Source organism: Phasianus colchicus, chromosome 10, assembly GCF_987193195.1.
Source record: "Phasianus colchicus chromosome 10, bPhaCol1.hap1.1, whole genome shotgun sequence".
Classification (NCBI taxonomy): domain Eukaryota; kingdom Metazoa; phylum Chordata; class Aves; order Galliformes; family Phasianidae; genus Phasianus; species Phasianus colchicus.
In genome coordinates this window covers 17,333,485-17,360,247 of record NC_143445.1, presented here as the reverse complement: position 1 = coordinate 17,360,247, position 26,763 = coordinate 17,333,485, and the positions used below count along the sequence as shown (strand labels likewise).

At 39.4% G+C, this 26,763-nt stretch overlaps 1 protein-coding gene and 1 long non-coding RNA gene across 8 annotated transcripts; one reads left to right on the top strand and one right to left on the bottom strand.

Annotated features, from left to right (window-relative positions):
* Positions 1-67: 67 nt before the first annotated feature.
* LOC116235430 (uncharacterized) lies at positions 68-16,053 on the top strand. 5 transcript variants are annotated; one of them, XR_016469707.1, is made up of 9 exons: positions 68-179; positions 1,735-1,870; positions 4,082-4,143; positions 5,861-5,962; positions 6,090-6,170; positions 8,667-8,854; positions 10,510-10,542; positions 11,698-11,798; positions 15,966-16,053. It is a non-coding gene; the product is annotated as an uncharacterized LOC116235430 (long non-coding RNA). The 5 variants fall into 5 exon arrangements; XR_004168340.2 differs by lacking the exon at positions 10,510-10,542; XR_004168342.2 differs by lacking the exons at positions 1,735-1,870; positions 10,510-10,542.
* On the bottom strand, positions 4,566-19,654 carry GYG1 (glycogenin 1). 3 transcript variants are annotated; one of them, XM_090147546.1, is made up of 7 exons: positions 19,289-19,654; positions 16,002-16,132; positions 14,612-14,786; positions 14,099-14,261; positions 9,972-10,098; positions 6,236-6,455; positions 4,566-5,346 (listed from the first exon to the last, which is right to left on the bottom strand). In XM_090147546.1, exons 2-7 carry the CDS (start codon positions 16,004-16,006, stop codon positions 5,173-5,175), a joined length of 864 nt encoding a protein of 287 aa, XP_090003672.1. In that variant the 5' UTR covers positions 16,007-16,132; positions 19,289-19,654; the 3' UTR covers positions 4,566-5,172. The 3 variants fall into 3 exon arrangements, with proteins under 3 accessions (XP_090003672.1, XP_031459462.2, XP_031459463.2); XM_031603602.2 differs by having other exon boundaries at positions 16,002-16,137; positions 19,289-19,639; XM_031603603.2 differs by lacking the exon at positions 4,566-5,346 and adding an exon at positions 5,353-5,487 and having other exon boundaries at positions 16,002-16,137; positions 19,289-19,652.
* Positions 19,655-26,763: the final 7,109 nt, after the last annotated feature.

The following is a 26,763-nucleotide window of genomic DNA, read 5'->3' as shown; positions in this document are numbered from 1 at the left end:
GATTCGCCAGTGCGCTCTTCTCCTCACGTGGGGTGGTAACTGCCGCATGCTCGGTTGGTGGCGTGACTGAAGTGCTGGGGGAGTTCCCGCGCTCTTTGGTCTGTGGAGAAAGCGGCTGAGGGCCGGGCGGGCTGACGTTGTGTTTCTCTGCAAAATACGAGCGGTGGTTCTAGTCGAAAGTAAGTTTTACAAAGGTATTACAGAACTCAGTATTTCGTTTCTTTCTTTTTTTTTTTCTTCTCTATGAGATTTCAGTTGTTCCAATGCAACTTCTGTGTAATTTTTACACGAGATTTTTCGTAATTTGCAATTAATTGCATTTAAAGCTACATCTGAGGGAGTAGATGAGGTTAATGCCTGGCTCCTGCCATTGTTTCCTTCAGAAAAGCAGTTTGTACCTGTGTGTGGAAGCTGTTATTTTCTGTCCAAACGGTCTTTTCTCTGCTGTACTCAAGAGCCCAGCAATAGGATCTTTACAGTTTTACATTTCTGTTAGTTTTATAGAATGGAATCTATGGTATTACAGAAGATTTAGTCAAGGGAGATCTTGGCAAAATTTGCCTCATTTGCACATGATAATTTAAATGCACGCATTCCAAACAGTTCAGCTTGAAGGGAACCACAATGGCCACAGAGCTCTACTGCCCAAAACCCACCCAAACAAACAAATAAACGAACAAAAACACAAACAGAATTGTATTTCCTGCTAACAATAAGAGCTGGTAAAAAATAAGACGTAGAAATTTCTATTATTTCATTGAAGCTAGTGGAGTGATGCTAATTAATGTTAAGTGTTGGCCTACCCGAATCTGATGTACTTCTAATTGCCAACATTATAATCTCATTAAATTAAATTGTTAACCTGTTCACTTTTAATTTTCTCTTGAGGTGTTGCTTTCTTTTCCTTTAGGTGGGGATGAACGACTATTTCAGAGGCGAATTATTGAAGACTTTTACTATCTTGTCTTTACATTCCTGCCTAACATTACCACAATAATTAAATCATTATAATTTATATTATAAAGTTAGCCATATATCACTGACAGATTTGAATGTGTTCAGCTCTTCCTGTTACTCTCTTTATGCATGTCAAACTCCTTTACATAATTTTAGATACAGAATTTGTGGGCATTTTAACCTTTCTAGCCTGATCAGGTCATGTGAGCTCTGGATGTTTTTCCACCTTTGCCTTCTTCATGGACATAAATCTTTATTAATTATCATAGACATATGACAATGACTGAGGTTGAGAAAACAAATGAACAAAAAAGCCTCTGGGGTAGCACCATTGTTTGGTAATGGTGGAATAATGTTCAGCACCAACAAAGGGAGAAATGAGAGCAAGCATCATTGTCTACTACTTTCACTTTAGGAAATGAGTTTAAGGGAAAGAAGTTCTGAAAGTACCAGTTGTAGTATAGAGCCTTTAAGAGGGACCAGGTATTCAGCCTCTTGCGTATGTTCTTCAAGAGAAATTACAATAAAATTTGCATGAAAAATTGGAAAGGACTTGCAGTTGAGTATATTGTCAGTAGATACTGAACCACTGTAGATAATGCAGAAAACATAGGCTGGAGAAGAGCTGCTGCACCTAGCTTTCATGGGTAACAGTATTAAAAAAAAAAAAAAAAAGCCAACCCAAAACATCTGTTTAAATTTCAAAATTTACCAGAGCTTTTAACTAAGTGTAACTTTAGTAATTTTTTCCCCAATTTGCTGTACTCTTTTTCACAGGAAGTGAAATCTAAATCTTGCAGTCTTGTAATCTGAAGCTTGTCATCTTATTTTCATAATAGAACCAGGGTAGTGGATTTCAAATCTGGTTATTTGGTACCTCTGGTTACTTTCATAAAACAAAGTTACTGAAAGGGTAAGTCCAAAGATTGTGCTTTTTGTTCTATGAATAGAAAGTAATGGATTTTTTGTTTGTTTTTTTTGTACACAAGCATATTGTGAAAACAAATTGTAAGTATTCTTCCTTTATAAGTATCCAGCTCCTCGTGAACACAAGCACTTTTGCTAGACATAAAGCTTATTATATTAAAAAAAAAAAAAACCCAAAACTTAATGAGGACCATAGTGTTGTGGTGGGTTTTTTTGTTTGTTTGTTTTTGATTGTTGTTGCTGTTTTTGTCTTTTTTCCCATTGGTTGTAGTTGTTAAGAGCTTGATTCTTGTTATGGTCTTGGCCTTTGTAAAATTATTTTTTTAATTTAGTTAGGGAATAATGCAGAATCCACAGCTATTAATTTTAAACTTCTTAGGAGCTATACTTCATGTGCGTGCGTGTGCGTGCGTGTGTGTATATATATATATATATATATATACACACACGTATCTTGTGTCAGCAAACAGAGGCATTTTGGCAACTTGAGAAATACACTAAATTCCATTACCTCCTTAGAAATCCATAATGATTCCTTGCATTTCTTCCTGTATTTTAAGAAATAGTGAGTTAACTGAAGGAATCCAAAATATGTGGCTTAACAAGCTAATGCGCTTTTATGGAGCTAGTTTCTTAGCCTCGGGAAAAATGTGTTATGATGCTTTGAGTTTGTTAGACAAAGAATTAACAAGACATGAGCAGTGGAATAATGTGCCCTGGTAGCTGGTTACAGTCCTGGAAGTCTGACAAAAAAGCAGGAAAGCAGAGGTACAACCAAATGAACTGTCAGGTTTTTGCATAGTTTATGTAAGATAAACTTTCAGGTTTAGATGTAAGCTGGAGAAACAATTCCTGACTGTGAATGAGAGATTTAACTTTGTTTCCTTCTTCCAAGTTCAAAAATTCCATTGGCAAGGGACCCATTTCAATGGCTAGCCAAGCTACATCACTGCTTGTTTTAAAAAATACTGATATTTTGCAGAGTGACTGAGTTAAAAAATGATTATGAAACTAACTACCAATATTGTTTTCTCTTAACTAGATGATGGTTGTATTCCAAAGCCAAATAAAAAACTTGAGTTAGTGGTGAGTTGTACAGTGACTTGAGTTCCTGAGTTTCTCAGCGGTGCTTTTTTATTTTTTGCTTTTCACAAGGTATGAGCAGGCTGTGGCTGTTGTTCTTGGAGTGTAGCATGGTCTACAAGCGAGGTTTTGCAATCATGAACTTTAGCATCTTTAATTCCAAAGACAAAGCTAGTAACAATCTTTGTTTGTCCCCTGCATTAAATGTTTCAGAATGTTCGTTTTGAGTATAGCAGTGATTCAGTTACTACACTGACTACAAAGTTCACAAAAAGGTCTTTGTATCAAATGATACTGATGGGGTGATTTGAAAAGGTCTGTACACTTCTGCTAATGCTGCCTGTGTTAATTATGGAAAAAATAATGGCAGAAAATGACAATGTTAATTTATTGAACACTATAACATGAGTCAAAGGCTAGTATAAATTTTTTTTCCCAGGTTTTATTTACTAACTATACTTGTTAGTCTGAAACATATAGGTTTTATCTTATTCAGTATCTTATCTTCTTGAATGTAATAAAATTTACATGTTAAACCAAATTTTCAGGTTGGTGTAGTCTCATGCTTTTTACACTTATAGTTGTCTCCAACTGCTGATTCTCTAATAAGCGTACAGAAAAGGGGAGCAAAACTAAGACTGTTCAGCTGACCTCAAGAGAACTTTTAATTTATCCAGAGAATATTTGTGAGCATGCAAAACTTCAGTATTTGTACTTGTTAGGTAAAGTGTATTCTGTAACTGTAGATTGTAATTACTAACCCTTCCTCCTTTCAAACAACTTCAAATAAAAAAGTAGTTAGTTGTAGCATTTGGCCTCTCAGTCATAATGTTATTAACTTTTAAATAGCTGTAAGTTACTTTGACCTGGACCTCCTCTTCAGTATATTTGCTGAACAACACCAGGACCTCAATTAACTCTCACATGCAGATCATATCTTCTTTACCAGCAAATAGTAGCAGCTTGTTAATTGTTTATCTCCAGGATTAAAGCTGAACAACCCTTACTAGCTTCCTGCCAAAATCCTCCTTTATAAAGATATAAAAACTGGACGAATTCAGATTATAGGTACCAAACTGAATGCTAAGTAATTCAGTTCTGTTTATACTTCTAGCTAAAGGATGGATCTGAACTAATGGTAAACAACAGCAACCCTCTCTTCAGAACACTGTTACTGTGAGTTTTGTCTTGTACTTTTACTACCTTTCTCTGTCTCAAAATATAACACGCAGCATGATGGTGGCAATGCACACAGGGAAGAAGGGAAGAGATAGTTTCCCTAATCTGTGTAGGTACAGCTACTTCATCTTTACTTGCCAAGACAGTATCACCATTGTGTTTGTTTTAAAAACAGTATCACATTACAGATTGTTCTTTAGTAACCAAAACACAGATTCTCTTTTTCTTAGCTCCATTCTGCAGGTACTTCTCCCAGCAGCAACCTGGCAAGTGATTACATACTCCGTTAAAAATGACAGAACTAGAAGCTGGACATTTGTTAATGATAGCTAGAATGGAATGAGCAAAGTTTAGTTATTTTAGATTGCTCCAAAGCTCTCTTTTTTATTTTCTCAAGAGTTTACAAAAAAAAAACCAGAAAAGCATGACAAGTTTTTATTTTTGCATGAAGATTTCAAGTAACAGAAAAACTCTGTTTACTAAGCCTGAAGAATACAGAACTGAACAAATGCATTCTGCCATGCTGTAGGCACTATGTGTAAAAACCTGGTCAAAACTTCAGTGCAATTGTGACTAGAAGATCAAAGCAGTGCTATTACTGTTATCTCTCACTAATGGTAAAACAGAATGGCAATCATTTAGTGTATGAGCAATCTCATCACATTTTAGATCTAAAATAGCAAGCAAAGGAGTCAATGCTAATCACCTTAATGAGTTAAGGTGTAAACCCAGTTTCAATTAATACACTGAGCCAGCTGACCACAACATAAGATAAATGTAGTTGAAAATGCTTTTTTTTTTTTTTTAGATCTAGTAAGGAAAACTAGTTACTGGGCAGTTACAATTGGCCCAAGGAATTCTGCTTCCTAGCTCTTGCTCAGTCTTTATCTGTAGCACTGCAGTGGCCTTCAGCCAAGAATTTTTTCCATCAAGCTACTAGCAAGCATAATTGTCCATCCTCTACAACCTTTCTAGCTGTTAGTTCTGGAACAAGTCCTTTAGTGCCAGTGTTTGAAAATGGCACTTCTACTGAAGGTAGGAGTCCAGTTTCTTCTTGATGTTATCAAAAGAATCCACTCCCATATAGTCAGCTTGGCCTTGTTCCCACCGAGCCTTGCGTTCTTCTGAAGATATGCTTGGTAATTCTGGTGGTGATGGTGCTGATACCGACATATGGGACACTGCCTCTGTAACCTCTGCCTAAAATAAAAGGCAGAGTAAAAAATACAGACAGATTTTGCATACTTTAAGCAAGCACCAGGCCACATAAGAGGGCAACCAAGTAGACGTTCTCATGCATAGCACCAAGCATCACCAACAAGCAGGGACTGTGCAGCTTTCCTAGCAAAATAAAGCAGAGTAACAAATCATTCAAGGAAAGAGGTGGGGGGGAGGTAGGGTCAGGGGTTAAGTTCTTCATACCTCTCTACAAAAGCCACAAGAGAAAGCCAGAGTATAGATCAAGCCTGACAGCTGCAAACAGTTCATTAGAAAAAGTTTAAAAAGATAGAGCACATCTCCAGAGATCAGTAACTTTAGGCTTAGAAGGATTAAAAACTTAAAACAGCCACTGTACTAATCTGAGACTAAAGTTTGCAGACATACTACTGAATTCTGTTTAAGAACTGGAATTAGAAGCATTATTTTGGCTTTGCAAGTATCAAGATTTATCACTGCGAGGCTATTTAAGTAACCTATTTTCTAATTATTGCAGGCCTACCTAGGTAGGTTGTACCATGCAAGACTGCAAGTGTATACTACATGCTCAACTGGGGTTCTTGTGGTTGAGAACTTTAATAGCTGCAGCACATTAAGGGTGAGTTTACTGAAGTTACTACACTATCATTTCTGGTGCATCATTCTGCACTTAATTTTAAGCAAACAATCAACTATGCTCAAGACCACTATAATATTCTTCTAATCTGTATTATTCTTTATTCCAGAAATGAAGGAAGAAAAACAAGAATCTCTATCTTACTAACTAAACCACACCCATGCTTTGAGTTGCACAGAAGGGGAAACAAGTGAGATAGCACAAAATCTATTCTGTTTGCGTAGATAATTTCCACAAGAATATTAAGATACATACCATGTTTACACCTGTGGTATTTTCTTCTTCAACTTCTTTCTGTTCTAGTAAGGGTAAAATATTAACTGTATAGGTATCCCACCACATGTTGAGGAATTCTGGGTGAACAATTTTAGGGTCATTGATATTGCCTTCTACACTTTTTGTTCTGGAGTCATATGTATAGTTCCATGGCTTTGTGCTTCCCAGAAAATGCACCACTTTAGTACTTGAACCAAATCTGTTGGAAAGAGAAAGTCAGAACCCATAATTTGCAAGTGTCTAGAAAACAAACGCTTTGACTATCAGACAAAAAAAATTATCCTGTGTTTTTGTAAGTATCCAGAAAATAGAAACATGAATATATTTAGGAGACTAAACACTAAAGGTAAGATTGTCAATGCCTACTGGGGCTGAAAGCATCACTACTGAAAATGCAAACAATTCTACATTACACTAGTCAGAATACAGCTTAAACCTAATGAACTATTTAAGTACTTACAGCCAACTCTTTAGGTAGTGATGATCACAACTCAGGAGACAGCAGTCTCAAGCAGCCACTGCAATCAGAACTAGTTTTAAAAGTGAAAAAAAATTCTACTGCAAAGTCAGTGATCCAGCTAGCTAAGCATTACAAGCATTATATAGTCGATGTATTAGAGAAACCCTAAATCTTTCCCTAGAAGGGAACACCAGAAGGCCCTTCACACAAGATGGCTGCCTCTGCAAAATAAAGCCTTTTATAATCGAGGCATTTCAGAACTTTTGATCTCACTGCAAAGTCTTGCTAGAAAGCCAACCATCAATTATTAAATCCTACTTTCTGTTATTAAATTTTCTTGAGCTATCTTAACTCCCATTTCAATATAGGCATCAAGCTTTGTTCCAACTGTTACCACTATGTTCTTTTTGCATTATGAATATAAATGAGATCCATCTTCTGCAGTAAAGAACTTAAAAGATACAGCATTTATTCCATTATTCTACATAGGTTGCTCTGAAAGTAATGTCTCCTATTTATTTCTGTGGAAACTACATTAGCTATGAAGAACACAATAACAGTATTGCACAGAACTAATTATCAGCTACAAAACACTTTTTCAACACTGTCACCACCACTCGCTATGCATTTTCGCCAGCAATAAGAGCCTGCATGCCATGCCTGCAAAAATCTGCACAGCTGTCCAGAACTCAGCTAGTTTTTCACAAATCTGTTGCCACTGCTGAAATGCACCACCCACTGCCTCAGTGTTTGGTAATCCACTGTTTGGTTTCCATAAATGTTCAGCGAGCGCTAATGAATGTCAATGGATACCATTATTTCCCCATATGGAGCAATTCAATTCCACACCTTTGCTTCATCCGCACTTCCACGTCAGACACCATTCTGTCAGACTGCCCCTCTGCTACCATGTCACAAGGCAACAAAATAACAGAACACTGGTTCAGCCTCTACTGCCGTACCACCAACATCCACCTCTGATGTCATGGGCCAAAATAAAATTGCAGGCATTACTTGCAGGGGAGCCCTCATATAATTCCAGAAATAGAGTTTAGCTTGAGTCAGTTTTGAGAATTCTCTATAACAGTGACTGTCTCATCCAGCTGTTTGTGTCAAGTCAGGATTTCCTCCAAGAAGGATAATACTAAACAGCTTTGTCTAATAACTTTTTAATTAAGCATATTCTGGTCATCTTGACTAGGATTTGGATATTTGAGTTCTTCTACACAGAGGTTGCACAGGTATGTTTCAAATACTTGAAAATATACAAAACAAGGCAATATACATTGCTACTGTGAAATACTTGACTGTTCCCAATGTTTCAGACACAGCTGATTCTGAATGAAAACCCATGCACATGTGAAACACTGTCTAGAATTGCAATAATTGCAAGCAAAAAACATGCCTGGAGGAGGTCATTTCCCAGGCTCTAACTTTAAAACCCACATGTCAAGATTTAGCTTAGTAGGGCTACCTCAGTTATTAGTTGTGACACCACTATCTAGTTTTCTTCATCTTAGGCTACTGTCACTCTGAAGAAACTTGTCATTGTTTAAAATCAAGGCTACTTAAGCTAGAGAATGCCTAAGAAGTTTCGTGTTACACTGTTTTTGCAAATGAAGTGTGTTCTTAGTATTCCATCCACTGAAGACCTGTACAACAAATGACAGATGCCAGACTTCTAGGATATCCTCAGGATCTGCTTTCTAGATGCAGTACTTCCTTCTGACATTTAAGCTGAACTGTTAGAAAGCTTTGTGTCTCACTTGACAGAGCAACTAATCTTTCCTCATCTCTCATGAAAGACAATGTTTTGAAGTTAGACACCATTTGTCCTACCTTGGCATTTTCCACTGGAGAAAGGATTACTGATACCTGCTGTGAAATTTAGTCTTGCTGTACAATGCTACAAAAGACTTTGCTATTGATGTCAGTACATTTAAATTTCAGTGCATGTCAGCTGATGATTACTGAGTAACTGCTGATCTAACCAAGAGAAGTTGTTCCACCTGCTGAAAAGAACGTTCTACTTAAAAGGGCTGTGCTTCCAGCGTGATAGTTTCTGAAGGTCTCCTGAGTTCAGCTAGGCAACTGATTGAATCAGTTATACAGAATCTTTGTCAGGAACACCCAGTTCAGTAAGTCCATTCTGGTGACAAGATCATTTGTAAATTTAAGGTTATGTGACTACAAAGCAAGCAGCCATGAAAAGAACACATACTTTACAATAGATGTTAGCTTATCAAATGTTATTGAACTACTTAGTCATTCTCAGGCTTGCATGTATTTCTTTAAATAAGTACTCCACTTTTAGCATGACAGTATTTCAGATGCTGTTCTGATCACAAGACATAGTTTGATCTTGAGCCAGCACAGTCCTGCTTATGCTAGCTGCTGCTTTAGACACTAATAGCTTCATATCATTCAAAGATCAGATTGTTTTCATGCAATTGGTACTTCGCCCCCCTCCCCCACCATTCACAGCTCTTAATGAATATGGGTTTAGGTGTAACATTACAGCTTGCTTTTCCTGCTGTCCCCTTTCCTTCTGTTTTAGCAGAGTGACCTTGCCACCACTAGAGTGTTTACTCACAAGCCTAATTTAATACTGTTAAGGAAGAGTCCGCTTTTTCCTTATGCTGGAAGCATACAATAATATAATGTCTTTGTTCCCTTTTACTATTACTTGGGGAACTCAGATCTAGAAGGACGGTTGGGTGAGAATTCTAGCTCTACGCAAGTCTTTTTTCACTATGTTTATGTGCGTTTGATAAGAGAATTTAACAACTGGTAGTTAATCTATGTAATTTGAGTGATTAAGGCAAATTATCTAGACAGGAACAATATCAACAATGACATGCTGATGTTCAGCTTAAGATGACTCAAGAACTATTGTCTTTGGCTAGAGCTCTAACAAGCAATATCCAGTAAGCAGTATCCAGTACTGGAGCTGTGATTCTCCCTTCTGCAAGTGAGCTGTTAAATGTGCTTACTCTGAATCAATGTTAACATTACCCTAGGAGTCAGTGATTTAAGTTACTAGTACAGTTTACAATGCTCATCTTTCATCATAAGATGATTCATCTAATTACTAGAAATTCAGCTTATTTTTTTAAAGGGTAGAAACATACCCAGTATATTAAATCACAACAATGGTCTCCATTTAGAAAAACCTTTCAAGTTCACACTGTTCATTACATTACAAGACATTAGTTTATATATGCTCTCAAGATCTTTTTAGAATTTTAAACTTACGCTTTAAATGCTGGAAGATAAGAGTATACAGAAGTGCTGCTCAAATTATAAATAAATGGTAGATGTTTGTTCATGTCTGTTGTTGCCCAGCTGCTGAAGAAGGTATTTAATAAGCCCTGGTCTGCACCTGAAAGAGAATGCATTAGTAGGCGACAAGCATTATATAAGTGCTTTAGAATCTTCTCAATCTACTCCACCAATCCTTCCTAATTAAGGACCTGGTAATGTAGTTTGTCAGGTACAGTAGGAGTTTGGCAGTGAGCTCTACAGTTTGTTTGTAAACAACCCTGTAAGCCTTGCAGTCTTTGAAAATTTGAAAAAAATGCAAACAATGAAAAAGGTATATGTGAGGTTACTCTTCTTACCTAAAAGACCATGAGTTACTCACAAACCCTGCATTCAGTCTTTTACAGTGCAGCTTCAAGCAATGTGAGGCAGCAGAAAAAAGAATTTGACAATTGGGTCCTGAAGATCTTCAGGAAAGCTGTAGCTTAGATGATCAAGTGACTACCATTAGTTTTATTACTTATGCTTACAGATACGTGACCAAGGCCTTGGGACTGGACTCAAGGTATCAGTGGTTTTAGACCTGCAGCTTCAGATGCACCTACCTACACTGTAATCTGGCAAGGAAAGCGCATTCTGTCTCAGTGACAGCACTAATAAAACTTAAATCCATGCAATAGAAGTTCCTAGTTCTGTCCTATAAAGCCACCAATTAACACTTAAGTGAGGATAGCCATATACATTATGACCAGAGGTACAGTGTTGGGATGGCTCACCTATCAGTTTGCAAGCAGAAGTTGTAACGAAGTCAATGAGTTTGAAGTTGTTTGGTATGCCAGTAGTAGGGTAGTTAAAAGAAAAAAAAAAGGCTCCTGCCCCAAAGTAGGCCAGTTGAAAAGGAGCTACTGAGAAGTAAAAACTACATATTTATTGCAGGGAATATACTTAGATTAAGTATATTCAATAATTTCAGCTATACTTTCTTTCACAAATTAAAGTTGTGAGGGATTCTTCAATCTCATTTGCTGTTTTCACCTATAACTGCATTCACAAGTAGCACTGCTGAACAGCAGAGAAACATAGCATAGTTAAAATAAAACATATACCATCCCTTAATCTTTTGTTTTCTGAAGCACTCAGTTTCTGCTGACTCAGGAAAAGAAAGGATGGTTTTGTAATTTTTTTTTTTTTAATTGCCTACAATTAAGTACAGGGTAGTACTAAAGTTTACATCCTCAGTGTGATTTGAGAAAAATCTGCTTTTTGTGATTAAAATCTCTATATTGATCATGCACTTAGACTTACAGGAGATACACTGACAAACATAAGTTTTAAGTATCCTGTTATAGCAGTCAACATATGTGAAGACTGCAGAGCAAGACACTGCCTACAGACTCAGATCAGTAATTTCAAACCTTTAACTTTCCTCTCAACCCCTAAAGATACAAAGCACTTTTGAACAAGTTCCTATTGCAAGAGAGCAAAGTCAAAGGAACTGGACAAGTTCCCTGGTCTTTACTCAATTATATAACATTTAAACTTCTGATTTAGCATATGCATTCATAACACTAAGTTCTAAACCAAAACTAAGTCTTGGAGGCCCTCTCAGAAAAGGTAGCTTATAACTAAAGGGGTAGCAACAGTGTATTTGACTTACTCTACATGACTTTATCACTCAGACTTGCTCCACATACTCAGCTTTTTTTTTTTTTTTTTTCAGTTTGCATGCATTTGTGCCAAAGCAGTCACTGAAATCAAAGTTTAGCTGTCCTAGTTCAGACTTCAGCAGTAGTCTTCTACAAATCGGCCCTTAAACATAAGGTGAGAGAGTCAGGCAGTAGTTATATTCTCCACATATCTACAGGTAGTTCTGCTGCATGTCTTTTTACGAAAAAACAACTGTTTTAGATCCCAGAGTAAAAAGTCATACTATTATGCAAATAATATCAGTTGTTAAAGTATTGATACTATCAGAACCCTTTTAAAACCAGACTTTTTTCCTCCACTAGTTCCTTATTATCCATTTGAGTTTCACTTTTCTAGATAAAGCAGTTATTCTATGTAAGTAACTGTCATTCTACTATTCTTAGTCTAAAGTATTATACGTAAGAGCCGTCTGTCTACTGTAGTTCATAACCACAAAATACATTAGAAGGTTTTGTATTTCCTAGTTCATACTCCTGCAGATAGAGTGTTTAAAGCTTGATTTCAATAACTGGTAGATTATGAAGTTTGCATTTCTGTGCCCTGTTAAGGGCAGCGACTTCTCAGATTTTCACTTATAAGAAGTTTCCTAGAAACTTTTACTAATGTCTAAGTCAATTGAAATTTAAATACACTTTCTCCCCAAGTCCATAAGCTCAACAGCATCTTACACAAGTAATAATATCTCCACTGTCTCATTACTCAGGTTGCTTCTACAATGAGTAAAACCTGAGTAAGTTCATAGCCAAAGAACAAATTACACTTCTAAAAAAATGGCAAATGATTAACCCACCATTTTTCCACTAAGAGCTATAAAAACTGTTGCACACAGACAACATCAAGGATGTTTCATCATTATGTGGCTTTAGCTCTGAAGCAAGAACATTGTAGAAGCAGTTGTACTCTCTTAAATGACAAGAGCCTTACACCTAGAAGATGGTAGTTACTAGGAGTCAAACAAGGCTCAAGAGAAGACAAATCTCAGATGTACCTGGAACTCTTCAACAGTCAGCTTCCTCTTTTTTTAAATGCAACAATTCAGTACCATCTTACAGCTTTTGGCACATAGAATCATAGAATGGCTTGGATTGGAAGGGACCCCAGGGATCATCAAGTTCTAACCCCCCTGCCACAAAAGCAGGGCCAATAACCTCCAGATCTGGTACTAGACCATGCTGCCCAGGGCCCCATCCAGCCTGGTCTTGAACACCTCCAAGGACAGAGCACCCACAGCCTCTCTGGGCAGCCTGATCCAGCACCTTATCACTCTCTGTGAAGAACTTCCCCTGGACATCCAATCTAAAACTTCCCTCATTGAGCTTAAAACCATTCCCCCTTGTCCTAGCACTATCTACTCAAGTAAAAGGTTGATTCCCCACATCCAGAAGACCAATTTACCTCCAATATGAGAAAGCACTCCTATAGCTATCAACTACTGCCTTGTTAGTCATGAGGTACAGACAGATCTAGATATTACAATATTCATTTTCACTCGGTTATTCATACTAAGCATCCAGCTGAGACCTATGCTCTATAGGAGGCCATACATAGGAACCCATGAATTAACAGAGATAATTCTGTGAAGTAGGAGTGACATCTAGAATTTTTATCTCTTACAAGTAAAAGTACAATTTAATGGTCTTATTACACAGTTTTCTGCAGCACTTCTTGTAAAACTTTATTTCACACCACAGTAGGTAGATAATTAAATTTAGTGACTGAGACGAGTCTGTTTTTTTAGAAGCCTTTAACTGCAACAGACTTCAAGGAATATGTGCATTTACTGCAATGGTTATAGATTGCCAAGACTAACAGGACATCAGAAGTTGGCTTTTCAAGCTTAGATTTGGTACAGTGACTAATCGTTAATGATCTACACCTATAGTGGATAACAGCCGATGCTATGCACACCATACTGGGGAAAAATCTTGTCACCATCCTATAAAGATAAGAAGCTATCACATGCATATCAAGAGACTGTTACACCTTCAAGTATTTTAAGATTCTCTGAATCTATACTTGTTGTTCAGTACTACATTTTTTCATACCACATCAACTTCAGTTCGCACAGCCTTGAATACCAGAGACCACAGAAGAGCTGAATTTAAAGTATAGTACTGCTGTTCAATTTGTTCATGCATTTACTGTACTTGTTAATGTCAAAGCTTAGTGTTCTGCGATTCTGCACTGCTAATGCTTATAGAAGCTGACTCTCATTTGTCATTCCAGTTAATCTGAAGAAATTCTTTTATATACTGGAATATTATCTTTCACTGTGATAATGTGATTTTGTGTAGTTACATTGGAGTACAGAATTCCATCATACATAGCCTCTATGAAACATATCTAGTTCCTGTGCCATCCCAACCACCATTACTATTTGTCTAACTTATATTGGAATACAAATTAATACATACCATCAAAGCTGCCTTTCTCTGTGGCAAACTGTAACAGCTGATTGTATGTTTCAATGGAAGGTCGGTAAACAAAAACTCCAGAATTAAAACAATCAGGCCAGCCTGGATCTGGTGCTGCAGACAACTCTTCTCTCTCAAAAAGCTCATCGATATTTGACAAAACCTAGTTGTAGGGGGGGCAAAAAATTGCTTTCTGGTTTCTAGGGTAGAAATTGGGGGTATCTTTTCTTAATGGATTTTTGACATGAAAGAAAATTCTCATATTGATGCTCTTGTCTTATGGAAGATGATACTTTATGGAGATAGTGCCCACAGACTACATGTTAAAGGGAATTATTTAGGAATAAGTGTATGTACATTTTTAGATAGTTATTAATCTAAATGGCAAAAATAGCTCCATTATCCCTCCTTCCCCTCAAAAGGAATAAAACATCACCAAAAAACTAATAATCCAACCAACCAACAACCCTCATATCAGGTCTCCTGGTACCTCTTTGTAACATGACCACTTACCATTGTGTCTGCATCCATGAAAACACATTTTGAAAACTGTGTCAGTTCCCAGCAGTGAAGCTTCGTTAACGTGATACCCAGCTCAGGTCTTTTCAGTAATGCTAAATGTGCTGAGTCCCCACTATCCAGGATGTCTACCAAAATGACTTCATCAAATACTTTCTCTAGTGTGCTCCTGCAGAGAGATAAGTTGCCAAGATTTATGTTGTTCCAGTATTAGACTACTTAGCAGATTCCATGAACAGAAGTAAAGCAACAGGGAACCTGTCAGTATTCCTTATGCCATCAGAAAGTTGACTACCCATATGGGAATTCATAACCTTGCATATCAGTCTCAAGGTTTCTAGTTTGTAACAAAGAACTAGCTGAACTCTAGTCAGTTGAAAAGGAAGTTATGCAATAACACCATTCTGAATTTGTGACCATTAGAGTCACGTTATTAGAGCCAGTTGCAAGAAATTTCTTTATCCAAAAAGCTTCAGGGGCTCACTTAACTGTGGCTCTGCATACAGCAGCATTTTTACCTAGTATCATGTTTGCCTTGAGGTTGATTCTTAAGTATTCAGGAAGCATATTATTTTTTTCCCCTTGACAGATATCCAGCCTTTGCTTTGCCATCACTGCTTAATTCAATAGAAGTTTACACAGCTTAAAAATTTGAAGCATCTCTAAAGCAACTACCTATTCTATATAGCATCTTGAATGCTACGCAATTATCAGTACAATCTGAACCACAGAGCTTGTAAATGAGTTTTAGAACTCTGCTTTGCAAGATGTCTTTACATTGACAGTTTAGTACAGACAGCTACATCTGAATTTAAGGTGTAAGTCATAGATACAGATATGAAACTCAAGTTCCACTTACATCACCAAAAAGACAGGTATCTACTGGTTGCTATATATCATACTGCTATTTATCATACTTGATGCTACTCTCGTTCTACTCATTTTATTCTCTCATGATAGAATTTCATCTGAAGCATCTGCTAGATTTCAATAATGTTGCAATGGTGCAATCTAGAATGCTTCTGTGAGATAAGTAGATACTAATTCCCCACTACCACGCATGTGCATACTGCTGCTGAAGACCTGGGCAATGTTGTGTTGTCAGACAATCCTAAGAAGGACTACAAAAGAGCAAAGATCCAGTTAGAATAGCAAGTCAAATTATAGTGCTCTAACTATTGAGTATTTTTTAAGCCATCATACAAGAAAAGCCACAAAACTTTCAAGTCTGAATCCCTCACAGAATTCCAGATAGTTTAGATTAACTCTCCTAAGCTTAGTTAAATTTTCAGAGTTTTGGAAAGTTACTATCAAGAAATTTAACTTTCTTCAACCTTCATATCGGCAGGAGCTGTGGCAGTTTGACATAATTAAGCGACCTTACCTCATTGGATCAGAAACCTGAGGAGTTATGAGTGCAGTCAGCTTCCTCGTTGTTCCAGACTGTTGCAAGGATGAACCAAGTACAAGTGCTCCTTTCACATAGGAATCATTTGTGGCTAGAGTCACAAAAGACTGGTCTAGAAGAAATTAACTTAGTCAAAGTTGCACAATCCACTACTTTATTCTGAGTTAAATATATTAGAAATCTAGTATTACTAGACACCATGTTGAAATATCTTTAAGACACACCCTTTAAATCTGTGTCCTGGGCCTACTCTTAAGGTAAAAAGAAGAATGTTACTATTACATAGCTATACTTGCCATTAGTAACTTAACACGTGGCAAAAATAGAGTAAAAAATTAAACAAAGACTACTGAAAGATAAAGCCAGTTTTGACTTTCCTACAGGTTATGAATGACATCCCAATGTTAGATAGGATCTAAAAGGTTCTGGAGAGATTTATTATCTAATTATATGATATTTTTAAGCTAACAGTATTGGAGCCAGTATGCTTGCATTTTTTTCTAAAGTTACTAATGGTACAGTTTCATAAACCTACACTGGGTTCAAATGTGAGCCTGAAGGTAGTGTAGAATTTTATTTTTTTCATTTTCAAATGAAAGTAAACTTTGATTTAGATCCTGGACAACAGTTTTATTGAAGATGAGTTGTTCAGCAAGAAATGGTTGCAGCTGTTTAACAAGAAAGCAAGATTTAAATGGGAAACATCTAGTAATACGATTAACAATCATTTTTGCTCTTCAGCTAACTCTCACAAGAGAAGTAGAGCTAGATTGCTACTATCAAGCATATGATCTGTTACTTCAACAGTATTTTAAAAATACACATCATGTTGTTGTATGTTCACTGAAGCCATATAATGCAAACTTTTGCCAAGATAGGTCTGACACAGTCAAACACACAGTTCTAAACCTCTTCAGTTCACTGCCAGCTATTATTATATAGTAGCCCTTTATAAGCTACAACTCTTTATCAAGAAGCATACTTTTCTCCTAAAAAAATCATTTTTGACATTACGAGCAAAATATTTTCTTGCAAAGAATTTCAAAAACTGGTTTTTACATTAAAAGTTCTTTTGGAAAATAACTCTTCTTTACAAATGTTGATTAGATGAAGATGGAGAGTGAAGGCTCTGGGCACTCTGTAGCCTAAAATCAAGTGTAGTAGTAAGACTAAAATACTGACTGCTCTGTTTTCAGAAAGATTGCTTTTAGGGACGACTGCTCACATCATGAGATAAGTCACATTTTCATTAGTATCTTTTAAAATTACTGCCATCTGAACTACTGGCAACAAACTCACATGTGATAATTGCCTATAAGCACAACAAACTTGGCTTACAAACTCTAGAGGGTTTTGTTGCTGGCATAGACTTCTCTTAGCAGCAAAACCAACTAGTCCCGAGAAGCAGATTATGGTAGTCAATTACAAAATTTAAGAAAGCTTCTATAAATACCAGAAATCAATACTCTTTTTTTCCATTTCACTTAGTCTATAGGAGTTCATATAATTCAGCAATTCCAAAGAACAATCTCCAGCCTCTTGAGAGCTTTGAAGCTTTACAAACAGCAAGTGTGTAAAATCTTAACTGGTATAAACACCCTTCTAGTAGGGATCCATGTTTATTACTGAATTTGCGCACTGCTTCTCAGCTACTCAATAAATATACATCTGCCATTATATACTGATAGAGAAGTCACTACAAATCCAGCACAGCCAAAGTATAATTATATGCCAGCAACATTTAGCTGAATTGTTTCTCCCTTCCAGAGTAAGAGATTCTTGCTACTGACAAACTAGACTTCTTTTATTTAACTTTTAGCTTTCATACACCTAAAAAAAAATAATCTACTGGTTAGGCAGTTTGCATGACACACACAAAGGTTTTAGTGAAAATAAAGTCAATTTAAGGGAGTAAGGGTTAAAAGTTCCCCATTATATCTCAACTGCAGTAGGATGAACTACAGCTGCCTGACAGAAGAATATTCACAAGTTTTAGAGCACTGAAAATCAGTAAAGATATACTTTATTAAAGATTTTGGAAACTATTTCATACGTTCTCTAAAACACAGCCATAGTACTGAAGTACGTTCATGCATTACACACAAAACCATAGCATAATCTAGGCAAGACCAGTTACTGTTTAAAATGAAAGTTAAATCTGCAAGAGATTAGCCCACTTCTCCTAACAGAAAAGTTTCTCGTGTGTATAGGTTACGCTCACACTGGAGTCATCATTATCAGTAAAATACAGTTAGTTCTTAGCATAGCTGCAACACAGAGAACGTGAGTTATATGCATGCCTTCTTAATTATGTAGTTATAACGGCGCCCAGGGACAAGCTTGTACAGAAGAATCTTGGCAATGCTCCCCTCCCCACACATATAAGAGAGCATTCTGGAAGCCCAAGCCACGATCAACCCTTCATGGGACAGCATGCAGCAGTGGACTGGTGTCTGCCCCACATGTTCTGTACCTAACCTGTGAGGTTTTAACTTGTTTTGGATATGCACTCCGGCACACCCAGTGTTCTCACCGCTACTTGTCTATTCTCCTGCTCTCTGTTAGTAACCTCTCAGTCCTGAGTACAGGATTCTCAAAGGCACGCGCAACTGAACGAGATGCGCATGGGGAAGTGAGGAACAGTCCCCCGCAGCCTTCCAGATGCGAGAGGGAAATCGACGCTGCTGACAGCTCCACCAGAAAAATCAGAGAGAAATCCGATAGAAAGAAAGGCCAGCACCCTGGAAGCGGCGGCGACGCGCTCAGCGCGCTGTGGTGCCGTTCAGAAGTTACGCCCCGCCTGCAGCGTTTCAGGAAAGGGGCTGCGTGTTCTCCACGAGCTGCCGCAGTCCGGCTGGGAGCTCCTCACGCCCCCTCACTTCTCAGGCCGCATCCCTCCAGCCGGCAGCGAAGCCTCGGAGCCGAAGGGGCGGCGCGGAGCGGGGCAGCAGCAGGAGCGTCCTCCCGGCCCACGAGACCCCCATCCCCACTTCTCGTGCAGCCCCAGACCGCAGCAGCTGCAGCATCGGCCTGCCGCGCCTCTGCATCCTAGCGCGGATCGGACCGAGGTCAGCAGCCCGCAGCTGGCAGGGACGGCTACCTAAAAATAGGAGCCGGCGCGGCCCGCCCCAACCCTGCGACGGGGCCGGGACGCGGCTGAGAAGCGCGCCGACCCCACAGCCCCGGTCCGCGCCGCCAGCGGCCCTCGCGAGTCGCAGCGCGAGTGCCGCGCGCCCGCGGGAGGTGTGGCCGCGCTCACTGACCTGCCATGGCACCGGCTCCGCGAAGCAGCTCAAACAAACGCAACAACCCCACTCCGAGACCTACGCTGCGGCCACCCCTAATATAGGGGCGGGGCCGCGCGGGACGCCTGCGGCCGGTAGGCGGAGCCCCCGGGCGTCTCCAGTGCTGCAGGGCGGGGTGTCCGCCATGATCGGCTGCGGAGGCCGCACGTCGCTCGTGCTCTGGTGTCGGCGCGCACGTGCGGGGTCGGCGGTGACCGCCTTCAGGACGGCGTGCGGGGGATCCTCGTGCCTTCCCGTGTGTTTTGTTGGCCGAGCTGTCCTTGAGAGCACTCCGCTGTGCGGGCAGAGGCTGGGACCGACGGCTTGGGCAGCGCTGCAGGCTGCCTCTGAACGTTACTGGTGCTGCTCTCCCTCCCTCGGGGCGGTGTGTGTCAGCGGGAAGAGTGTGTATTTATTTCATACCTAAAACTCAGTCCTTGCAGAAATGTAAGCTGTGCCTCTTTGGTAGGTAATAGAGACTACACCCTCCTATATCTGCTAAATTTTCACCTTCAGGAAGAAGGGGCTGTCTACAATAGTTCTGTGTCTCCTGAGGAGATCAGAACTTTGTGTTCATGCGCATGGCCTCGCCAGTGCCATCGCCTCTTACCAGCTGGCAGCACTTCGCCTAACGCAGACCTCAATAACTCACATCTTTCCTCACACAAGGGTATGGTGCAAACTGCACATCAGCAGATCCCAAAGTCCTCTCCTGTAATCTGTTGTCTCGTGGCAGGGATGTATCTCAGCTCTGTCACTCAATACTCTGAGGGAAACCTGTCAGGAACGGGATTCCTTTCTAATCTGAAGTGGCTGACAGTTTGTCGTGGGTGGATTTTAAAACTAAACAAATCCTCAAGTGCAAGCTGATGAAGAGTCCCACCGCTTGCAAATTTCCCAGATTTGGGTGATTATGTTTGAGGTGAAACAGTTTTTGTAGACCTTTCCTCAAAAGCAAATTGCTTGCTTTAATAGACGCTAAAATCAGGGAACACTCCTTGACCACTGTAGCGGAAATGCTGAGTCATGGCCTGAACCACTGAGCACCTGGTGGAAGGTAGGGCCAACCCAGTGCACCTGAGTGACTGGAAGGTGTAGAGCCAGGATCCACCCCCTCCCGTACCTCATTTAAGGGCTGGCAGTGGAGATGAGGGTATTTTACTTGAGATCTTTGCTCATTTATTTTAAATGGCAAGAGAATTTGTAGGGTAGCTAACAAAAAGCAACAGTGATGTTGCTTGGAAGTTTGTTTCGTTCATTCAAGCTCTGGTCGTTTGTACGTGACAGGACTGTACAAAACATCAGCAATACAGGTCTTTGAACTGCTTTCTCACCTATCTTACTGACAACTATTTTTTGATCATCTAACTGCAGAATGTGCGTGTTCTTGGATTCTTGATGTAAGTAGACTTGAGGAGTGGAGTTTTGTCTTAGGGTGCTCTGGGTTGCACAAGAAAAGGGCTACTAGTCAATGCTACAAGAGTTTGATCAGATGTCTATGTTATCAGCTTCATTGCAGTGCAAAGCAGTGGTCTCTAGGTGTTAAATCCCACCTCCTAAAATCAATGTTATGTATGCTTCAGGATGGAGGTTTTGTCACTGTGGAAAAATATGTAGGTTGGACACAAAAAAGAGAAATATCTGGTGAACAGTTAAAGGAGTAATAGATAACTGAGTCAGCCTTGCCATACTCATGTTCTATAGTACTGTAGATTCCACTTAAGGGATGGATAATCATGTTTTCTTTTGGAAAACTGCAGAAAACAACTTTTTTCTGTGCAACATTTACAGCATCCATATGAGATACACTGGGCACATTTGCCATCTCAGATGTATCATTCCGAGTAAATGTCATTGTTCTAAAAGCTTGATCCTTATGTCCATTCTTCATTGTAATTAGCGGCTGTCAAGTGTAGCTATCTTGCAACGTATGCCTTATGAAACAGGTCTCTTAAAACCTTTGGGTTTTTGTTAGGAAGCTGGGCATAATACATGTGACAACATCATCTTTTGTGAATTGAGCTCCATGTATCAGTCAAGGCTCAGTGTTGATTTTCTAGCTGCATAGTTTATTCAAACAGTAGCATTATTTGCACCGTGCAGACATTGAAACAACATTGCATGCTCTTTGCACTGTATAGCCTGGTTATTTTCTCATTGTCTCTTATCAGGATATTCATCAATGTTTCCCCACAGTTTCCAGTATGTTCACAGTCCTGGTGGAGCAGTTCTGTTCCCCGGGCTGGATAAAGCAATCATGTTACGTAGGCCCCTGTATGGGAACTGTTGATCGTGGCCTGAACCTCTGATTGACCACCTGAGGCAAGCAATAAGTCATCCATGGGAGCACAGGTGAAGGCAATTCTCCTGTGCCACCAGAAGGGGTGGAGCCTGGCTGAACCTCTCCTAGATCTCATTTAAATGCTGACTGCCCCTGAGGAAGGATCTCTGTCTGGAGGTTGCTCCTTGTGGAGTTTTACTGTGAGTCTATAACGCCAGTGGGCATTTCCATTTATTCTGATTATTTTTCCACTGTTACAATCTTGCTAAGCCTAACCTCCCTATGCCTGTTGATTGTACAATTGTACACCCATTGGTTGTACAGGTGCCTCTTTGCTTATATTAGTTGCTCATAGAAAGGCAAATTTAATTATAGGTAGTAGTAGTTAGGGGGATAGGATGGCATGGGTGCTTTGTTATTTTTTTTAAAAACCACAGTTGGTGTGATAAGAAGGCCTGGGTTATACTTGCTAACGACTTCATGTTTTGATACTGTCTGCTGCTTATGGAGCTCACTTTATTACAGGAGTTAATGCTAACACAACTGTAGGGGCTGGTGCTTGGGGTCTGAAGCTGGTGAGTTTCAGTAGGCTTTGAATCTTCAGAGTTTCTCAGTATTATTATTATGGCTGTATTTTTACTCACTATAAATACATAAAATACTTGAAAGCCCTGTAGTGCTTCTAACTTTATAATACCTTATGAAGTGAACATCACTGGATAATTTTAACACTTTGTCAATGCCAGATATAGACTACATACAGAACTGTTCTGTGTTCCCAGTTATCTTTTGGATAAACCCTACTTATAGTGACACTTCTCAAGTTTGGGGAAAGTTTAAGGCTTTTTTGTTGTTGCTGTTTGAGGTATACTGCATTTCTTTGCAGTAATTGTAATTTAAAAGGGATGTTCTGAGTATTTTCAATAATAGAAATCACTACTCTGATGTTTCTAGGTTTTATTGTTGTGTTCTCTGCTACAAGAGACATAAAAATTTCATAGGTAGGAATCACAGCCGTTATTTTTCATCTAAATGTGTATTTGATAGCTTTTACAAAAGGGATAGTACACAAGTGATTCTAACCAAAACAAAAACCTACCCTGCTTGTATATAAATTGGATTTTGTTTTATTTATATGTTTAATGGGTATAATGGTCCATCTGAGAGATCACAGATTTTAGCCTGTAGGTTATTATTTGCTTAACTCTGATATGGCTTACATTCAGGAAGACCATTTGGATAAAGTACAGTATGACTTACATAAATATTTTGTATTGAGAAAATGTTTAATTCAGGAAGCAGTTTACTCAGGAGAGTAAACATCTATGTATGAATCAATTGTAGTGTGCAAAAAATATAGTAGAAAATACTTTGTTTCCAGAGTCTCCTTTCCTAAGCACTATCACATTTAATGTCCATAATTTCACTTAAATTAATGTACTTTTTCGTTATGGCATTTTAGGTATATGCAGAGCTACTAATAGGCTTCAAACATAATGTGGAAATCTTTAATGAGACCCTCTTGTCATGTATTAAAGGGGACATCATTTTTCTACTGGAGTAATAGAACTGAGGCAGCATGTTCTGTGTTTCCTAATGACTTCTATTTATACGCTTGTTTTCTCTTCAGTTCTATATTGCTTCTTACCTGAATTTGAAAACTTAAGATAGATCAAATCTCTGCGTTGTTCCATGTAGGAAGTGAAAAGTACTGAAGAGCTGAGACAGCAGAAAGAGTAGCAATTAGGAGTAACTGTAACAGGATGAAGGATTGGTGGATGTTAGCTTAACAGCAGGAGGACTCTTAGAATTGCCAGGGTTGGAAGGGACCTCAAGGATCATGAATCTCCAACCCCCCTGCCACATGCAGGGCCACCAACCATTCCACCTAATGCTAGACCAGACTGCCCAGGGCCCCATCCAATCTGGCCTTGAACACCTCCAGGGACGGGGCATCCACAACCTCCCTGGGCAGCTGTTCCAGTACCTCACCACTCTCTCTGTAAAGAATTTCCCCCTGACGTCCAACCTAAATCTCCCTTCCCTCAGCTTAAAACCATTTCCCCTTGTCCTGCTGTCACTCACCCTTTCAAAGAGGGGATTTCCCTCCTGTCTGTAGGCTCCCTTTAGGTACTGAAAGGCTGCAATGAGGTCACCCCGCAGCCTTCTTTTCTCCAGGCTGAACAAGCCCAGCTCCTTCAGCCCCTCTTCACAGAGGAGGTGCTCCAGTCCCCTGATCATCTTTGTGGCTCCTCTGGACCCTCTCCAACAGCTCCCTGTCTTTCTTGTACTGGGGGCTCCAGACCTGGACGCAGTATTCCAGATGGGGCCTCACAAGAGCAGAGTAGAGGGGAACAATCGCCTCTCTGTCCCTGCTGGCCACCCCTCTTCTGATGGAGCCCAGAAGACGTGAAGCCGTGCTGGCTGTCACGGATCACACACCCTTTCTTCATGTGATCAAGCCTGTCATCCAGGATGATCTGTTCCATGATCTTCCCAGGCACAGAGGTGAGACTCACCAGCCTGTAGTTCCTGGGGTCCTCCTTGCTCCCTTTCTTGTAAATGGGAGTGACGTGACCCTTCCTCCAGTCATCTGGGACCACACCAGACAGCCACGACTTCTCACATATGACGGAGAGCGGCTCAGCAACCACCTCAGCCAGCTCCTTCAGAGCCCTGGGATGCACGCCATCCGGCCCCATAGACTTGTACACATTCAGTCTCATGAGGCGGTCTCGGACCTGCTCTGTCCTCACCTCTTAGGAACTGCAGAGTCACAATGGGGAATGTGATTATTAAACTATGAAGTTAACACGGAGGGAGGCAGGAGCAGAAGCTATAGACTGTTGCAGGCTTTTCACATTTTTTTTTTCAAAAGCAGTTCACACTAAGCAACTTTGATAGGAAAACCTGTATAATGCTTGTCTCATAAATGCTCGTCACAGATCAGAAAGAGCTCAGTGTCCAAATAGATAGCAGTGGGTATAATTGTGGTTGGTACAAAGAAGGGTTAGTACTGTTTGCAGTGTTACAGGGATTGAAAGCTAATTTCCAGGTACTTCAGCATGGCATCTGTGAAAGTGAAACGTGACTAAGGGTAATAAGGCGCATATCTTGGTATCTTTGATATTTTAAACGTAATTGAAGTGCATGACATCTTCTGCATATGTAGTAGATTATCACTGCCATGATAGTCTTGAGACATAAGAAAACAGGAATTTGTAGGTAATCTTTTATTGTATAAGCTTAGAGTAGATGAGCTTTTGCAGGCAAGTCCTGCTTTAGTCTGAAATAGAACCACAGACTCAGTAGCCTAACCAGTTTTGTGGCATATCATAATATTCTTCTCTATTCAATAGTCAATAAAGTGCCTGTTTATCTTCCTCAACACTGTATCCTCATTCATTCCCTTACCAACTTTTCTTTTATTTTGAAGAAAGTCAGCATCTCCTCTCTCAGAGGTGACCTAACTGATGTGCCCCCAGCTAAACTCTGAACAATTGATTTCTAGTTCTGTATAACTCTGCTAGTTTTATTTAGGTCTGCTGCTTCTGTTTTGGATTTGACAGGGGCCTCTAAGTGATCAAAACTTTGTCTGCTTTTGCCAGTTACATTGTTGACTTAATGCAGCGTAGTACCTCTGTCTGCAGATCTAGTTATTAGTTCTTCAGGGATAACAAAATTAATGAAGAAGATCTTGAGTAGGTACTACGCTCTCAACATTTCCCTCTAAAGGGAAAACTTGGGTATGTATTTATTAATTAAATGATTGAAATGTTTGGCATTATTTTATTTTCAGAATTAGGGAAACTGGGTGCTGTTGGCCAATTATGTAAAATTAATGTAAAGACATTCTAAGGATAAAGTTTTCTGATTTGAAATTGTTCTGAAATGCAGTATTTGTTAATATGTATTTTTTGGGGGGGAGGTAGGGGGAGTGGTGAACTTGACAGTCTTTAACTGGGGGCACAAAACCAAAGCAGACTGAAAACAACAGTGCCAGCAGCTCCAGTCATTCAAAAGCCATTACATTTTACTCCCATTTCCAAACCCTGTTGTTGTACTGGCTACTGTATAATGTCCCGTTTTTTTTACTGGATCCAGAAATACTGATCTTTGTAATTCCTAATGTGGCTGTGTCTTACTTTGTATACTGTGAAAGCAAAAACTTTTCCAAGGCCATGTAACATTTATGACAGATCTTGATATCATTTTCTGGTTTTGCTGCATTTCTCTTTTCTTGTCTCCCTAGGCATACTAATTGTTAGTTAGACCTTTGACTGTACTCTTTGTTACTTTCCAGTCTATTCTGAAACGTTCTGCGATACAAAAATAATTAGCATAACTTCTATAGCTTTGCTTTCTCTCCTTTGCAAACACAAGCTTCTCTCATGTTTCTAAAGCTAAGGACTGTTTATTCAGTTGCACCATTTATGGGAGTAATCCTCCTGTAAATAACAAACTGTCTGCTAATCTCTCTGACCAGGCATGCTCTCAGGATTTGCATAGGTCTGGTACCACCTCCTGGCACCATCAGGTAGACCTACTTCAGCTCTCAAGAAGACTGTGAAGAAACCTGGTCAGGCTCATGTGAGGGTCACCACTGAGGTTGCTCCCAGCCCTTTTGTTGCTAGATCTTTGGTATCAGGTTAAACAAGTGAAATGACAACCTTCCTCAACCTTCAAATGAATCTTTGAAAGGCATGAATCATGAGCATGTCCACACAGCTGAGGTAGCTGTGAATACATTCAGCAACAAATACATAATGCAAGACAGAAGTAATCGGGTACTTTGGGCATCCTCAGCATCTGTTTTGTTGCTATACTGTGTTATCTGAAAGACTCAGGATGTTAGGTCTTTGGAACAGGAGCATGTTTATTCTTGGTTACAGTGTTACCCTTGACAGACATAAAACTCAACCTTTTGTCCTCACAGGAGCATCCAAAACTCAGTGAAGAGAGATAACTGAAAGTGCTCGTAAGTAACAATTTCTGTAGGTTGTGGCCTAGCTCATTAACTTCTGTAGTGGAATGGAAGAGAGTAGGTAGTCTGGTGAAACAGTGGTGGAGCTCAGCTGGTCTAAATGGGCATAAAACTATCAATAGAAAACAAGGAAACAAGTGGATTGTGAGATGTAAGAGTGAGAAACAGTCAGCAATTTCACTGGTATTG